An 18,578-nucleotide genomic window follows, 5' to 3' on the forward strand; every position below is an offset into this window, starting at 1 on the left:
CACACCCGTCGCCTTCCTCCTCTGAGGTGGTGGCTGGCCACGGCGAGGCGGCCTCCCTCCTCCCTGGCCTTGCTCGTGGGTGGGGCGGCCTCCCTCCTCCATGGAGGAGGTTGGAGCTCGTGGGCGGGACGCCCAGGCCGCTCGACGCCCAGCAGCGTGGTGCCGGCCGTGGCGCTGCCGTTCGCCGGAATCAGCACTAGCAGCGCGAGCTCGGCTGCTCGCGACCTTGAAGGCTGGCGGTGCCTCTAGTCTCCGAACAACGTCGGGGAGCAGGGAATGTGCTGTGTCGGGGCGTCACCATGGAGGAGGTCGAAGCTCGAGCTCCATTGCTGCATCACACGGTTGGATGCAGAGGCATCGTGCCCCAAGACGTCGTCGCTGCTCGCCAAGATGTCGCCACCGGCCCGATCTACAGAAGCCTAGCCACGCTGACGCGGATGCATCGTGCGCTAGGACGCCGCCGCCCGCGGCTGCTGCTGCTGCTCGTCGTCGCTCCAGCATCCCCGAACCAGCGCGAGCACGCCTCCTCCTGTGGCCCAGCGCGAGCACGCCTCCTCCCGTGGCCCAGCACGCCTCCGCCCGCCGTCAACCCAGGGCGTCGCTCCGGCGTCCCAGGCCAAGCAGCGCGGCGGATGCCAGGAACCCGAAGCCCAGCGCGCCTCTGCGCAGGGGTGGGGGGCTGATTGCTTTTATGTTTTAGATCAAGGGATGTGTGTGTAAATTTTTTGCTCTTACAATCTGGCCCCATTTGTCAGAAAATGGTTAAATGAAACAAATCACCGTATCAACGGAATTTGCAAAAAGTTTACTAGAAACGCGGTGATTTTTGCACAAAATTAGGGACTAGGTGGTTTTCTACAATCGATGCCTCAAATGTGATGGTTTTTTGCAATTCATTCGGACGAGGTGGATTCGGCCAATACCACGAGCACACGCTTGGGCTTGATGACGTTTCGATGTCAATGCCATATGCTCAAACGGGAGAAGCCGAGGCGGCGAACAAGATCAAGGAGGTCAAGGAGAGTCAAGTAATCAAGAAGAAGAAGAGAAGAAGAAGAAGAGTAGGGCAGAGAGCTACAAGATCGAGGAGGACAACGCTTCGTGTGGAGCTTGGGTCGGCATCTTTCTTGATATTTCACGTTTAGATTGTCTATGTGTTGTGTTGAAATGTGATCAACTCGTTACGATTGTGACCGCCGGTGCCGGGGACGGATGACGGAGTGTGGCCAGCACGCCGACACGCTCGGCCATCATCATCCCGCAGATCAGATGCGGGCGTGAGGCGGCCATGCGGACCCGTGTGTGTGCCCACCACGACCACGACCACCACCCCGCCAGGAATCCGGCGTGTCCCCACTGAGGAGAGATCGCCAGCAATCCGCGGCGGCGTCGCAGCGATAAGGGGAGAGGATAGAGCGCGGGCGGCGCAGCCAATCAGCGCCCGGAGGCCAGCACGCGCCCCTCATCCCCTCCCGGATTCTCTTCCACGCCGGCCCGCATGTGGCTTAACCCAACCCCCGCCCACGCCCACACCCAACCCAACCCAGCACGCGCGCGCATTAGAAAATTTGTCCCCAGAGCCGCCCCGGCTCCCTTCTTCTTCCTCGCAGACGCTCGCGGCGGCTCATCCTCCCTCCCTCCGAGAACGCACGCACCGGCCGGCGGTGGAGAGAGGGGGAGGGTGGGAGAAGCAGCCGTATAAGGATCTCTCTCCGGTTTTATCTATCTATCTGCATCAATCTACCTACCTACGGTTCGGTGGGCCGGGCTGAGAAGGGAGGGAGGCCGCTGCTGCATTTTCTTGTGGGTCTGATGATGGCGGGAGCGACGTCAGCCACGGCCGCCGCGGGCGCATTCGCCGCCGCCGCCGCTGCCAGCGCCAAGGCGGCGTGCCCCTGGGCCGTCGCCGCCGCCGGCGGCTGGAGGCGGTCCGGCGTCGTCGTGCGCTGCGACGCCGGCGGGGATGCCCAGGCGGCGTCCAAGGCGGCCAGCATCACCGCGCTCGAGCAGTTCAAGATCTCCGCAGACCGTGAGTCCCTTCCCCCTCCTCCAATTTGCCGCCCTTGATGCACTACTTGGAGAGTTGGAGAAGAGAAAAAAGAAAAACTGCATTGTTCACCCCCAGTTTTGCTTTGATTGTTGTGAGCACTGAGCACATGCAGCATTCTTGCAGGTTATTCATCTATCATTACTAATTACTACTTGTGTTCACAGCCTATCTGTTCAGGTTTATACAGAACCAAAGACAATTGGACTTGGAGATTGTGTGATATCTTGTCGATTAGTTTTCTCTTTCTGCACTGAGTGTTGAAAGGTTCCCAACTTCTAGTGGCAACTGATCTTGTTCACAGATTGGCAGACCATTAGCACTACAGCATGGTTGATATAGGAGCTTAACAAAAATGTGTTAATTACCGTTGCAGCCTAAATAAAGGAGCCTACCTGACTGAAATTGCCAATTATATACTAAGATCACACAAGATAACAAGGTAAGAATGGACACTAGTTGTTGCATGCTTCAGGTATCAGATATTGACCAATTATTACAGGGAAAAAGTGGGTTCAGGTTCTCCTTGTTTTGTTCTGAGTCTCCCGCTGCTAAAACTTCAAGATTCGAAGTATGCAGTTACTTGATTCAGAATGTATACGTGTGCGACTCCACTAGTGTAAGAACACAATACACCCCTTATAATTACAACATATCAAGAAATCAATATGTAGTGAAAGTAGCTGTTGAAGGAGCGGAACCGACTCATCTTTAATCAAGATCAGCTCCATCTAGTTGACGTGGTGACCCTTGCTCATGAGGACTTTGCCCTGTGTTGCTTGGCTTTGCTTGTACACTAGTCTGATCGCCTGTAGAAAGTTGCTTGTTTGTTTTGGCTTAGGAGGATATTTAAGCACTACTTTTTCTTCCTACTCAAGTGATTCGACTTTTCTGCTTATTTTTGCTTGCTGTGGCATAAACTTCCATGCGGCGGTTTGTGCTAACGAACTTCCTCTCCTCGTTTCATGAATGAGCAGAGCTCTTACATCCGTGCTTAAAAAGGGAAAATTGTTATGGCCATTTTTGCTAACAAACTTCTTTCCTCTTTTCCTTCTTTGTGCTTGCTTGCTGTGGAAAGCCGTGTAACAAAGTTCTTTTCCTACTTTAATGAATGGGCAGAGCTCTGGCATCCTTGCTAAAAAAAACGTTATGACAATTTGCAGTCAAACTTAGTTAGTTCCATTCTTTCATTTTAAAAAAGTATGTCTATTTGCAGCATGTGACAATGTTTTTTTTTCACTACCAGGGTACATGAAGGAAAAGAGTAGCATCGCTGTAATAGGCCTCAGTGTGCACACAGCACCAGTGGACATGCGTGAAAAACTTGCTGTTGCAGAGGAGCTATGGCCCCGTGCTATTTCAGAACTCACCAGCCTGAATCATATTGAAGAGGCTGCTGTTCTTAGTACCTGCAACAGAATGGAGATATATGTGGTGGCTTTATCGTGGAACCGTGGTATTAGAGAAGTAGTAGACTGGATGTCAAAGGTGAGAGTTATTTGATCAAATGCTTGTTTGCCCTGCTTAGCCCTTTTTGGTTGCTCAAGAGCGCAGTATTATCAATGAAGCTCTAATGCTCATCATGCTGTTTTTTTGTTTTTTTTTTTTTGCAGAAAAGTGGAATCCCTGCTTCCGAGCTAAGGGAGCATCTCTTCATGTTGCGTGACAGTGACGCCACACGCCATCTGTTTGAGGTATCCTCTGGGCTTGACTCTTTGGTTCTTGGAGAAGGACAAATCCTTGCTCAAGTTAAACAAGTTGTTAGAAACGGGCAAAACAGTGGGGGCCTGGGAAAGAACATTGACAGGATGTTCAAGGATGCAATCACAGCTGGAAAGCGCGTCCGCTGTGAGACCAACATATCAGCTGGTGCTGTGTCCGTCAGCTCAGCTGCGGTTGAATTGGCCATGATGAAGCTTCCAAAGTCTGAATGCTTGTCAGCCAGGATGCTTTTGATCGGTGCTGGCAAGATGGGAAAATTGGTGGTCAAACATCTGATCGCCAAAGGATGCAAGAAGGTTGTTGTGGTGAACCGTTCGGTGGAAAGGGTGGATGCCATTCGCGAAGAGATGAAAGATATCGAGATTGTGTACAGGCCTCTCACGGAGATGTATGAAGCCGCTGCTGACGCCAATGTCGTGTTCACAAGCACAGCATCTGAATCCTTGTTATTCACGAAGGAGCATGCGGAGGCGCTTCCTCCTATCTCTCTTGCCATGGGTGGCGTCCGGCTTTTCGTCGACATATCCGTGCCAAGGAATGTCGGTGCCTGTCTATCTGAAGTGGAGCACGCACGGGTATACAACGTCGACGACTTGAAAGAGGTGGTGGAAGCCAACAAGGAGGACCGTGTGAGGAAAGCAATGGAGGCCCAAGCAATCATCACCCAAGAACTGAAACGGTTCGAGGCCTGGAGGGACTCGCTGGAGACGGTCCCGACCATCAAGAAGCTGAGGTCGTACGCCGACAGGATCAGGGCGTCGGAGCTCGAGAAGTGCCTGCAGAAGATCGGGGAAGACAACCTGAACAAGAAGATGAGGAGGTCCATCGAGGAGCTGAGCACAGGCATCGTGAACAAGCTCCTCCACGGCCCGTTGCAGCACCTGAGGAGCGACGGCAGCGACAGCCGCACCCTGGACGAGACGCTCGAGAACATGCACGCCCTCAACAGGATGTTCAACCTCAACACGGAGAAGGCGGTCCTCGAGCAGAAGATCAAGGCCAAGGTAGAGAAGACCCAAAGCTGAGGACCAGGAGACAGTTGTCAGTCTGTATATCTGCTTATACCACCCCCTCAACAGAATGTCTCTACATTCTAATCCCAGTACAGTATTTTTTTTTTACACTCCACTTACTGCCGAGTTCTTCTTGTGCCGTGAATTAGCCATGGCAGCCTCCAAATGTTTTGTAGAGAGGAGCGGCGAAGCATGTTTGCTCCAAAACTGCCTGCCTATGTACTGTACATTAATTACTGTGTCTGCTGTGGTTAGAGCCCAATTTTCAAGCTGTAGTATAATACTGTACACTATTGGACTTAATAAACAGGAATATATCAGTGTGTTAATGGTTTTATATACTGTACATAGCAATATAAGCTCCTGCATTTGAAACGTTGAGCATTAATAACATTTTCCGAAACTCTCTGAGGCCCTGTTCGTTTAATCCCCTCGCCACAGGGATTGGAGGGGATTGGAGAGGTTTGACAAGGATTTTGACTTACAAGGGATTTAATCCCCTCCAATCCCTTTCAAACCTCTTCAAACCCTGCCTAACCGAACAAGGCCTGAAGGTGCTCGGTCTGCTTATAGGGTTCAGTTGACTCCTTTCTTGGGTGCTATCTGGAGCTAGCGTTCATCTGTTGTCTCCCTGTGAGGAGGACAAAGTTGCTGGACACATGAATGATCAGTCCTCTGTCATCGTTTGAAGCTTGTACTAGCATGCATGTACTAGGAGATGGAGATTTTCATCTTGTTTGGGAAAAAGCTTGCACTAGCAGCATGCATGTTTCGTTGTCACCACGAGTCAAACTCTCAAAAGCCTAACCACGGGATGCTTTGACACGATCGATCAGCCCAGTCGGAATGACATGCTACGCAGAGGCCACGCCGTGTCACAGGCGTGTCATCTACCTCAACGCCCCACTGTCATCTACCTCATCATTTTGATGTAACCAAAGTTTCAGCAACATACAGAATGAAGCCTTTTCCAGTTACCGGGACAACCACCTACTGCTACTTCTAGAGTTCCATATTTCCAGTTCTAGTAAATTCACCTGCGCTTTCTAATCCACCTCAATTCATTAAAAACACAGTTTACGTCTAAGCGGCGCTGTCCATCCATGATTAAGCAAGAGCATGAGAAGGGCACAGCCACCTTCTGCTATTTTCAGATTACACTAGGTAAAAAGAAGCTGAGATTTGAGGAACAGGAAGAGGGAGACCAACGGGTATGGTGGAGGCACACTCCTCACTGTATATATGTGAGTTCCTGAAGTGGGGAGGCGTAAACACAGCGAACCGATGCGATGCTGGGAGCAGTGCTTCGTCCCACTCAGTGTGATTTAATCAGCAACGAAACGTCGAGCACCGGATGACCATTCTACACCGCAGAATGAACTAAATGAAATAGTGACGGATCTACTTTCTGCAAGCAGGCAACTTGGATATCTTATACTGGCAGGAGGGCCTTGTGTAAAGCAAAAGGTTCAACAATGCTGAGTTAGCCGCATAGACAATGCATCAACTAGTCAACCAAATCCATTGAAAAATTGATACTTTGCAGGAAGCAATTCAATGTTTTCCCGATATTTCCCTTCCCTTGAAAAGAGAGACAACAGCAAAGAAGTAGTTGAAGCTTCAAGTGAGATGATCTTCCCATCAACTTTAGATAAATAATTCCCGGCCCTGGCAATCTCACCTTTTTCCAACAACATTCTGATGATATAATTTATAAGACGAGAGCTGGGAGCACAACCACTCTTCTCCATTGATGAAAACATATTGTCAACTTCTTCCACTGATCCTTCCTTTAGAATATTTTTTATCACTATGCCGTAAGTAGAAGCATTAGGCACCAACCCACTGGCTGATACTGCAGCAAACAAATCGTTAGCTTCTTCTCTTCTCCGAACCTTGAACATTGCATTAATCATGGTATTGAGTGTTATAATATCGAACTTGACATTCATTGCTCCTAATTTCTGGAATAGTGCGATCGCTTCGTCTGCACAATTATTTTTACAAAGACCACCAAGTATTATATTGTATATGGAAATGCTCACTGGTATACCCCTTTCGGTCATCTCATGGAACATTTCCCTTGCAGCAACAGTTCTCCCAGCACGGAACAACCCATCCAGCATGATGCCATATGTAACAGTGTTAGGTTTAATTCTCTTGCGCGGCATTTCTCTGAATAGAATCAAAGCATCATTGATCCTTCCATTTCTACAATAGCCATCAAGAATTGAACTATACGTAACAACATTAGGCTCAATGCCAGCTGACACCATGGCATCAAGCACTCCGAGTGCTTCACCCATCTGGCCGACTAAGCCATATCCGTCAATCAGTGAACTGAATGTAATGACATTAGGCCTCTCGCCCATGCCTATAACCAAGTCAAAGATACCTTGTGCATTCATAACCCTTCCTTCTTTGCATAAAGAGTTTATTACTGAATTGAAGAACGCAATGTCAGGACGAGGAATACCTTTGTTCATCATTTCAGACACAAATTCCTTAACTTTAACCAAATCACCATGCATACAAAAACCCTGAATTAGGGAGTGATAAACAGTTGTGTCCGGCTGAACACCCATATCAGTCATCTCATTGAACTTGTCCATAGCATTGGCCAGCCTACGCAATCTGCAAAATGCGGCTATTACAGTGGAATAGGTGACTACATTGGGACTCACTCCTTTTTCCCGCATTTCAGTAAATATGAGCATAGCTTCATCCATCATTCCACGTTTAGCATATGCATCAATTAATATGGTGAAAACATGGCAATCGGCTACAAAACCATTGCTTTCCATTGAATTGAAGAGATCAATCATATCAGCAAAGCATCCCTCAGTGGCATACCCATGAAGCAAAATACGGTACGAGACGGCATCCAGTTTGTGGCCCTTGGCAGTCATGGAATAAAATATTTCTGCCGCTTCTTTGCTTCTTCCATGCTTGCAAAGGGAAGTCATTAACAAGTTGCAAGTGACTGCATTTGGTACAAGACCATGGCTTGTCATTTTTCTAAACATTTTAGCAGCCTCTTTCAACTGCCCTGATGTGGAATATCCATGGATCATGCAATTATATGTCACTGTGTTGGGTTGAACACCTTTATCGACCATCTGCTGAAGGACTAGTTCTGCCTTGTCCATCGCTCTGGCCTTGCACAATGCATCAATGATCAAGTTGTACGTCACCACATCAGGATCAACCCCTTGATGTATCATTTCATGGAATAGATTGCATGCCTTGCCTGTTTTGCCTTCTTTAAAAAAAACCATGGATGACTGTGCTATATGCCACCACATTGAGAGAGCAGGCACCTCCTCCTTCCGCCACAGTCTGTAGCAAGTCGAGTGCCCGCTGACTCATGCTATTTTCACATAAGCTCTTCAGAACAATGGAGTAGGAGATTGCATTAGGCACGCAGCCAAGCTCAGGCATCCTATGAAGCAGCAAGTTGACAGCCTCATCTGTACGTTTGGCGGAGCAGAGGCACTTGAGGAAGGTGGTGGCGATGATCTCATTTGTCTTCAGGCCCGTCCTGAGGAAGCGGCCGAATAAGGCAAGCCCTAGGTCCGGGCGACGCGCACCGCAGAAGCAGCCCATGAGGATGCCGTAGGTGTGGACTGTCAAAGGTGCCACCTGCTGGCTGGCTTCTTCTCGGCATACGCGGTTGAAGAGAGCGACGGCAAGGGCGGGGCCATCTCTAATGCAGGAGGCCGAGGCGGGCGCACGGGCGAGGGCGGAAAGGAAGCCGTTGAGGGAGCGCCCGGTGACCGGGGTGGCCTGCCGTAGCAATTCGTCGAACAGGTGGTGCGCGTCTTCTGGGCTGAGCGTCCCGGCACGGACACGCTCTGTGGCGGCGGCAAAGGCGGCATGGGGAGACCAGGAACGCGAGGGCGGCGAGGTGGAGGTGGAGGAGGAGCTGCGGTGGAGGAGGTGGAACATCGGCGCGGTGGAGAAGCGGCGGAGGCGGAGACGGGGCATCGGCGAGGTGGGGGACAGGGGAGGAGAAGTGGCGGAGGCAGAGGGCGGAGAATGGCTAGGTGGAGGAGGAGGAGGAGTGGTGGAGGCCGGACACTGTCTAGGTGGAGGACGATGAGCGGCGGCGGCGGCGGCGGATGGGGATGCGAGACATGGGCGTGCTCTGGCTCTGCACTGAGAAAGGGAGAATGGCCGGGACGAGGAGTATCCAGTCCCGATCTCAAATGCTCTCTTATAAGAGCAATTTGATAAAATAGCACACCTTTCCTCGTACGTTGATAAAATAGCACATCTTTCTTTTTGTTAGATTAAATGACACACTTTTCCTTCAGGGCTAGACAAAATGGCACAAACAGACATTTTTCTCAATTTTCAGGTCAGGACCTACACGTCATATTATTTTGGACGATTTTGCCCTTTGATCTGTTCTACGCAGTAAACTGGTTCAGTCGAACCTCTGTTTCGAAATAGAGCGAAAAGAAACGCAGCGAGGAAGATGGATCGCCGCCTCGCCGGCCCTGCCAATTACGTGCTCCCCTTATCTCCCGGCGCTTCGTCCCGTTTCTTCCCGTCTCCTGTCGCTCCACCCGTTCCGCCGCCGCCGCCGCATCTGGCCGTACAGGTTTCATCCCATCTTCTCTCTTGATCCGTGTTCTCTCTATACGTGATTCTTGTAATCTTCGAGTAATATTTGATGGATGAAGACACTGACTTATGCTCAAAAAAAAAAGAAGACACTGACTTATGCTAGCTACGGTTTTTTTACTGATGCTTTTCTCTTGTACTGTATCATATTTTCTCTGCGTACATGTATGTTTGTACGATTGTTTATTCATTTACTGATGCCTTTCACTTGTTCAGCTCTACTTCCCTGCTAAAGCAAACAACTATACCAGTCAGCAGCCACCTACAGGCTTCTACAGGAGCAAGCACCTACAGCCAGCAAACGAACGTACGCTACGGCGAGCGACCGGCCTGCACTGCCACGTGCTGCAGGGGGACTTCAAGTGGCGGCGCCCTTCTTCTCCCGCATTGCGATGAAGCAGCCGCAGCCCGCAGCGCGTACGGTGGCCGCGGCGCGCGGTAAGGTGGCGGACAGGGCGGCTCGGGGACGAATCACGGCGAGATCGTGGATGGTTCCGTCGTTCCTCTGTTCCGGTGTTCTCTCATCCTCTGGATCGTCTCGTCTCCTCTCTCGATCGAACCAGTCCAAAGTGTAAAATCGTCCAAAATAATATAACGTGTAGGTCCTGACGTGGAAATTGTGAAAAAAAGTCAGTTTGTGCCATTTTATCTAACCCTGAAGGAAAAATGTGTCATTTAATCTAACAAAAAGAAAGGTGTGCTATTTTATCAATGTACGAGGAAAGGTGTGCTATTTTATCAAATTGCTCCTCTTATAAACAGTAAAATAAAATTTAAAAAAAGGTAAATAAATTCCAAAAACTCTGAAAATTTTCCGTGCCAAACTTTGACAAATTTTTTTGTTAGTTTGCAAAAATTCATCAGGAAATAACATTCGTGGAAATCATGGCAAAAAAACAATGCTCCAAAAATACTATTTACGAAAGAATTTTGGAGTATTGATTTTGATATTTTTGCTGTGACTTCCAGGGATTTCAATTCATGATGAAAATTTGCAGGCACTCAAAACATTTGTCTAAGTTTGCACCAAAAATATTAAGAATTTTTTATATTTTGTTTCATTTTGTTCGGATTTACTATTCATCCCGAGCTCAAGTGGAAGGGGATTTTCGAGAATGAGGGTGATTCTTCCTGACACATGACTTCTATGCTTCCTTTCCCTGAAAACTAAAATGAAACTAGAAGATAAAGTTTGAATCTACGAAGAAAAGGTTTCTGTCTCGTGTACCGAAGCATAAGTGTTAATCCTATTATGGTTTACTAGCTCTGTGTCTAGTTTCCAGACGTCTATGATGTGTATCCCCACATAGCAGACGCAATTGGCACGAATTTGTATGTTTGGCATTTTTATGAAAATTGGCACTATGATAGTGTACCCCTAAATAACACATTGACAATTTTGTGGATTTCTTTTGATACCCATGAATTTAAAATATTTTAGAGATATAAAAAGGTCACCGGAGCTTGGAAGCCAAAATCAGTTTTACGGTGTTTAATAAGCTTTTTAAGGTTGGGACTAATTTTTTAAAGCATATTTCAAGGGTGTCAATAGCTTCAACCATATATTTGATGGCATGACATTATAAGTAAACACAAGTGCTTGTTCAAACAAGATCTCTTTTGGCGGACACACTGCTTGTTATTTAAAATGATTTCAACCAGACAATCTTCACTGATTTTGCTTTGTTCGACAGTATTCTTATATTCTAAGCGGCAGTGAGCCAGATTCGGCTCTGGTAACCATTTCTGGTCATTAGATCTTGAAAAAATCCTGCATAGATGAAAGTGCATTAAGTCGACTAGGGGGGGGTGAATAGGCGATTTTTACAAATTCGTCACTAAGGAATTTCAGGGTGAGGAAATTCCTAAGTCACGAACAACTAGCAGCAGAATAAGTACTCAAGTGTAAGCATAACCGAGTAACAACATAGTTATCATGATGATATGAAAAACAAACACAGAGCACAAGTAGCGTAAACATAGGATAAGCAGGCTGAAGATAGTGTGACTGAAGAAATTGGATTGAGGAAATAGAGAAAGTCTTCAGTCAAAGTCTTCAAACAGTAATGATCAGGTTCATCAACACATGAATGAGGAAATGAAAGGGTTGAGGAAATACAACCAGTAGGCTTGATGAAGACAATGATTTGGTAGACCAGTTCCAATTGTTGTGACAGTTATACGTCTGGTTGGAGCGGCTGAGTATTTAAACTCAAGGACACACAGTCCCGGACACACAGTCCCGGACACACAGTCCTCAACGTATTCTCCTTGATCTAAGGTCACACAGACATCACCCAACACTCACGGTAAGTCTTCATAGGTGACTTCCAAACCTTCACAGACTTGGTCACTCGGCGATCCACAATTCCTCTTGGATGCTCAGACCATGACGCCTAATCGTCTGGAGGATACACAGTCCTCAAAGATAACAAGCGTCGGTTCCACACAGGAACAATCTCTTCAGTGATGCTCAATCACTTTGGGTTTGTAGGTGTTTGGGTTTGAGATTTGGGTTTTCCTCACTTGATGATTTTCGCTCAAAGTCCTCGGAGGATGGGATGCTCTCAATTGACAAGTGTCAGTTTCTCTCGGAGCAGCCAACCAGCTAGTGGTTGTAGGGGGGCGGCTATTTATAACCTAGGGAGCAGCCTGACATGATAAGACATAAATGCCCTTCAATTATATGACCGTTAGGTGGTAGGATATTTTGGACAGCTGGCGTGTAGCACAGCAACGGTCGGATTTGAGGTTCGAATTCCTCAGGCCTATCATGTTCCTCACTGTGTAGGCAATCCGCACTGGTGAATTCCTAACTCCTCAGTCAGAACAAATTCCTCAGAGACCAGAAGATCTTCGTCTCTGTCACCGAAGAAATTGACTGGACTGATATGAGATTTCCAATGGCTTCACTCGAAAGGATTGGATAGGTGTAGGATTTTGAGATGAGCATCACTTGGAAATCAGTTTCCTTAGTATTACCTCGACCCCCTTTAATAGTACGGTGTTTCCTATGACTCAAGAAAGAGAAAATGAAACTACGAAAACAAAAGTCTTCACGCTTCATAATCCTCGCATGAATATCCAAGCCTTCAAGGTCACACCAATTTCTTCACTTTCAAAGTCTTCAGAAGAACCAAAGTCTTCAGCCGAAGACATTCATTTTTAGGGGTCGACTTTCACTGTAAATATCAAACTCCTCATCGACTTATAGAGCCTGTGTACACTCACAAACATATTAGTCCCTTAACCTATAAGTCTTCAATACACAAAAATCACTAAGTGGCACTAGATGCACTTACAATCTCCCCCTTTTTGGTGATTGATGACAAATAGGTTAAGTTTTCAGCGGGGATAAACATATTAATTGAAAGTGCTTATTATTGAGGAATTTGATTGCAATATATAGAAGAACTCCCCCTGAAGATGTGCATATTTGAGGAATTTGCTCTTGATAGCAGATGCACATTGTAGAGTAATATCATGGAGATCTTTCCCTATATCTTGTAATTCATACACGCATTTAACATAATGAATGAAGAATTTGAAATGCATGATGAAATATGGTGACTGATGTAATTCAGCATGCGTGCATAACAAATATGAGGAAGTAGCATGCAGAAAAACAGAGCAAAAGTATTAGGTCGCCATCGGACTTAAGTTTATAACTCGATCCAACAAACACTCCAGAAGAGCGAGAGTTGCAACTTAACATAAAAAAATGCCCATATAGATAGATCCGCTTGAAGACTAACTCAAATTTCTCCACCTTTGTCATCAAATGACCAAAAGGGACGAAAAGTGAGGACTAACGCCCCTGAATAATATCATCACGAAGTTGATGGAGGAGCGCCAGCGTTGTTGGGGTCGGTTGTTGTAGTAGGGCTTGCCGCAGTGTCGTCCAAATCTTCATTTTCATCAGTCTCGCACGATGAAGAAAATGAGTTGGTCACCAAAGAAGGAATTTTGACTTTCTTGAATTTCTTTGCCGGCGGCTTAGACAAGTCGAAGTCCTACTTGAAACCATCTGCTTAAGATCTTCTTCACCGTAGAGATGAGACAGAACAGCCCAGGTGCAATCAAATACTTCATGGAGGTAGTAGTGGTTCTTTTTCACTGAATTGTGTGTAGCAGTCATGTTATGAAGAATACCCATTTGTGGTTGTGATCGACCTTCTGATGAAGACTGAGGAGAAGCTCACGATCAGTCATCACCCTTGGAGCTGTGCCTTGAGGATTTTGCTTTGAAGCATTGGCGGCAGAGTCATGAGTGGCAGAGTCATCATTGGTGGAGTAGGATGCAGCTTTGCGAAACTGTCCATCCAATGGACGAATGCCTTCATCAATAATAGTGGCCTTGCCCTTCTCATCAGCTTAGGAAATAGTCCGCTTGAGGACTTCAATGGGGGGCAATTAACTTCCATGGTTAAGATTATCAGTCTTGTAGTTGATTGAAGACCTTGATCTGATGAATTTCATGATCCAGGGCGCGTAAGGCTTCAATTCAAACGGAGAAAGAGCAACATTTGCCATAGTCCTCATGAAGAAGTCATGGTACTTTATTGGAATACCATGCATGATATTCAATAGCAGATTCTTCATGATGCCAATGACTTCTTCTTCATTAGAGTCGTGGCCTTAGATAGGATTTGCGGTCTTGGTCAAAATGCGATAGACAGTACGAGGCACATAAAGCAATTCATTCATGAGGAATTTGGTTCTTGGGGCTTGGCCAGACTTCAGTGGCTTCATCAACACTTGCATGAAATGATCAGAGAGCTCAGGTTCATGATTGAGGAGACGTACACCTTCAAGGGGGGGACTGACAGGCAGGGCATGAAGCAATTCAGAGGCCAGTGCTTTGAAGTGAGTGTTCTCTGTCATCTAGTCCAACACCCAAGAATTTATATCATCATAATTTCCGGTGATGTGCAACGTCGCGTAGAATTAAAGAATTAGCTCTTCATTTCAATCACATATGTCAGTGAAGAAGTTGAGTAACCCAGCGGCATGAAGAACACTGAGGACTGGTGCGAAGCAAGGCAGCAATTCCATATCCACATGAGGAATATGCTCATGGTCAAAGATCTTGTCCTTATTGAATAGAAGTGAAGAATAGAAGTTCATCTGACTTGCTGTCCAGAAACGCTTCCTTCGAAGACGAGCAGTGTCATATGGGTTGTAATCAGTGAAGAATACAAGCTCGTGAAAGAAGTCATCAGCCTTGAACTTCTGCATCTTTGAGAACGGATTCTTTGGCTTGGGCTGAGGAGTATCAGTCAATGTCTTCACTGCCTCAGGAATCAAAGTCTCAGGAGCCGCAGGCTGAGGAATTTCAGTTTCTGCTTCAGTAGCAGCATGGGTCTCCTTTTCTTCAGCAGTTTTATCATCAACACTAGTGGCTGGAATTTCTTCAGTCATGGTAAGAAGAGATGCTTGAGGTTCATCAGAGCCCGTGTGAATTTCTTTAGTCTGGACTAGGGACTGAGGAATCTATTGCAGTGGGGTGAACATGGGGGAATTGGGGTGATGAATTTCCCAATAGTCATCATTCAACACTGGAGTGGTGCACCCAATGTCCACGTCTTCTTCTTCTTCATCAATTTCTTCAACGCCTGCCTCTTCAGCCATGAACTAAGGCATGGGCGATGATACCAGAGGGGTTGAAGTGACATTGTCCACTTCAATTTCTTTATCCATCTGCTCTGTCGAAGCAGCAGAAGGATCTTCTTCATCTGATTCGCTTGGAATCACATAATCTTCACCAAAAGAATTATTTCCTTTGATGGCATACTTGAAAGAGGAACAACATCTATTGGATTTGCAAATGAGTTGGTCAAAATCTTCGCTTTCTTGGGAGCAGAAGACTGTGAGGAAGCATATGCTTTCCTTTTCTTCACTGCAGCTCGCTCCGCAGCCTTGGTTTTCTTAACTTCTAATGTAGAAGGAAGAATAGGACTTGGTGTTGACGTTGGTGTAGGAGGAGCAGAGGAAATTGGTGCAGTTTCTTCAGGCACAATTGATGCAGTTGTCCTGACTTGTTCAGTTTCCTCAGGCGTAGCTTCAGATGCTTCAGCTGGCCTGTCTTGTTCTTCAGGTGCAACACTAGAGGTTGCCCTGGCAATTTCTTCAGCGGCTGGAATAGCTCCATCAGCCCTGGTGCTTTTAGTTTCATCAGCAGCCTAATTTTCATCAGCTGTGCTGGCATGTTCTTCAATAGGCTGTGCAGATGCTTCAGCCTGAGGAATTTCAATGTGCGTTGGAGTAGCAACATTTGGTGTAAACCCCTTCGCCATTCTGACGAATCTGACTTTGGCTCCCAGCCATTCTGCCTTCTACGCGTCAAATTCATCACTGAGTTTCTTGATCTCAGATTGCAGAGCGACAAGTTCATCAAGCGATAGCGTTAGAATGTTGTCCTTCAGAAAGCGCTATTTCTTGTATTAGGCTTTCTTCACAGACCTGGCTTTCTCAAATTTCCATTTTTCTTCAGAAATGAAGGCCGTCAACATATAACTTTGGCCAGGTGTGAGGTTTAATTCTGGCAAGGGAGTGTTTGGGTCCTTGTGCCAGAGGTCAATGAAGTCCAGGATCTTCTTCGGATCCAACATGAGTGGCACAGCACTGCCCTTGGCTCTAGCGGCCCTTTGCTGTCTGTCTCTGACGATTTCAGCTAATTCCTCATCATAAGCTTCGTCATCATCTGACGGCACTTGGCCAACTTGCTTCTTGTGAGGACTTGGTCTGGTGCCTCGTCTAGCAGTGGCCTTGGTCTTCAGCAAAGTGGGGCCTATTGAAGACTGAGGAGGAGCTGAAGATCTTGCAGATGCTCCTGAGGCAATTGAGATGCCTGTGGCCCTTTGGCAAGAGGTGAGATGCACAGGTGCCGAGTGTCGGTGTCAAAACCGGCGGATCTCGGGTAGGGGGTCCCGAACTGTGCATCTAAGGCTGATGGTAACAGGAGGCGGGGGACACAATGTTTACCCAGGTTTGGGCCCTCTCTATGGAGGTAATACCCTACTTCCTTCTTGATTGATCTTGATGAATATGAGTATTACAAGAGTTGATCTACCATGAGATCGTAATGGCTAAAACCCTAGGAGTTTGCCTGTATGATTATGATTAGGATTCCCTCTACGGACTAAGCCCTCCGGTTTATATAGACATCGGAGGGGACTAGGGTTATATAGAGTCGGTTACAGAGAAAGGAATCTACATATCCGAACTCCAAGATTGCCTTCCACACCAAGGAGAGTCCCATCCGGACACGGGAGAGGGTCTTCGGTCTTGTATCTTCACAGCCCATCAGTCCAGCCCATGTCAATAGTCTGGACGCCCGAGGACCCCTTAATCCAGGACTCCCTCAGTAGCCCCTGAACCAGGCTTCAATGACGAGGTGTCCAGCATGCAGATTGTCTTCGGCAATGCAAGGTGGGTTCCTCCTCCGAATACTCCAAAATAGTCTTCGAACACAAGAATTGTGTCCGGCTCTGCAAAACAAATTCCACACACAACCGTAGAGAGTATAATATTTCATGATTCCAATCCGCTGACAAATTTTATAGCGTGACATCATGTCACCGCCAAGCTTTTAAATCTAGGCCAATACGACTGATATATAGGCCGATATATCACTTTTGGGGCTCCACCGATATAAACATAACATATCATTTTGCAAATATCATTTTCCAACATATCATCCGATATGGACCGAAATATCTACCGATATACCCGATATCTAGCCCGATATGTCCACTGATATAGGACGGTACATACACGACAACAATTATTTATTAGATAGCAGTGAAATAAGATTATGCATTTACAACTTCATTATATATTATCAACATCATGCACAATGTTTCGTACAAATGCATATATATCATACTATTTTTAATCATAGAGTAAGCATTTTGTGCATCTTTCCTTAATAGTTTCTTAATCAACAAGTTAATAAACTAAGAATCTAAAAGTTACATGTTCAAGCTTTGACATATCATACATTTGGTTTTACTAAAAATAAATGTTTTGAACAAGAATAATGAAAAACCACTGCACATGTTTTCGTCGATATATCTACATATCGTCCGATATATCACCTGATATCCGACATCCGATATGTCAAAGCCAAACCGATATGAACCCGATATCTGATATTTTGAAGCTTGGTCACCGCTCGGCTATTATTTCGAACCGTTTTTAGCCTGCCACTCCATGTTTCGAGATGCGGTTCCATTGGCATGTTTTGTCAAAGCAGAGATCGTGTCCCTTTATTGCGGGATTCTCATCAACACGGGCGTGGGTTGTTGGGGAACGTTGTAGAAAATAAAAAATATCCTACGGTTTCACCAAGATCCATCTATGAGTTCATCTAAGCAACAAGTGATAGGAGTGCATCTACATACCTTTGTAGATCGCGAGCGGAAGCTTTCAAGAGAAAGGGGATGATGGAGTCGTACTCGCCGTGATCCAAATCACCAATGACCAAGTGCCGAACGGACAGCACCTCCACGTTCAACACACGTACGGAGCAGATGACATCTCCTCCTTCTTGATCCAACAAGGGGGAAGGAGAGGTTGAGGAAGAAGACTCCAGCAGCAGCACGACGGCGTGGTGGTGGTGGAGAGGCAGTACTCCGATAGGGCTTCGCCAAGCACTTAACGGAGGAGGAGAGGTGTTGGGGAGGGGAGGGCTGCGCCTTGGATCAGGTGTTCAGCCCTCCCCTCGCCCCTCTATTTATAGGGGAAGGGGGAAGGGGGCCGGCCCCCACTAGATGAGATCTAGAGAGGGGGCGGCGGCCAGGAAGGGGGCTTGCCCCCCAAGCAAAGGGGGGCGCCCCCTTTAGGGTTCCCCCCAACCCTAGGCGCAAGGGCCCAAGGGGGGGCGCCCAGCCCTCCTGGGCTGGTTCCCCTGCCCACTACGGCCCATCAGGCCCTCCGAGAGAGGTGGCCCCTCCTGGTGGACCCCCGGAACCCCTCCGGTGGCCCCGGTACAATACTGATACGCCCCCGAAACTTTCCGGTGACCGTATGACAACTTCCCATATATAAATCTTCACCTCCGGACGATTCCGGAACTCCTCGTGACGTCCGGGATCTCATCCGGGACTCCGAACAACATTCAGTAATCACATACAAGTCTTCCTAATAACCCTAGCGTCACCGAA

General features: G+C 47.1%; 1 protein-coding gene and 1 pseudogene across 1 annotated transcript; one reads left to right on the top strand and one right to left on the bottom strand.

Moving 5' to 3' along the window:
• Positions 1-1,531: 1,531 nt before the first annotated feature.
• LOC119320072 (glutamyl-tRNA reductase 2-like) lies at positions 1,532-5,119 on the top strand. The gene is made up of 3 exons (XM_037594209.1): positions 1,532-2,029; positions 3,294-3,535; positions 3,661-5,119. The coding sequence occupies exons 1-3, from the start codon at positions 1,813-1,815 to the stop codon at positions 4,792-4,794; spliced, it is 1,593 nt and encodes a 530-aa protein (XP_037450106.1). The 5' UTR covers positions 1,532-1,812; the 3' UTR covers positions 4,795-5,119.
• Positions 5,120-5,934: 815 nt separating this feature from the next.
• Positions 5,935-8,947, bottom strand: LOC119320083 (annotated as a pseudogene).
• Positions 8,948-18,578: the final 9,631 nt, after the last annotated feature.

The sequence above is a fragment of the Triticum dicoccoides genome, chromosome 1B, assembly GCF_002162155.2.
Source record: "Triticum dicoccoides isolate Atlit2015 ecotype Zavitan chromosome 1B, WEW_v2.0, whole genome shotgun sequence".
Taxonomy (NCBI): Eukaryota; Viridiplantae; Streptophyta; class Magnoliopsida; order Poales; family Poaceae; genus Triticum; species Triticum dicoccoides.

Coding starts and splice junctions, on each gene's coding strand:
- LOC119320072 (XM_037594209.1), top strand. CDS start 1,813: ATGATGGCGGGAGCGACGTCAGCCACGGCCGCCGCGGGCGCATTCGCC. Junction 2,030..3,293: donor GTTCAAGATCTCCGCAGACC/GTGAGTCCCTTC, acceptor TTTCACTACCAG/GGTACATGAAGGAAAAGAGT. Junction 3,536..3,660: donor TAGTAGACTGGATGTCAAAG/GTGAGAGTTATT, acceptor TTTTTTTTGCAG/AAAAGTGGAATCCCTGCTTC.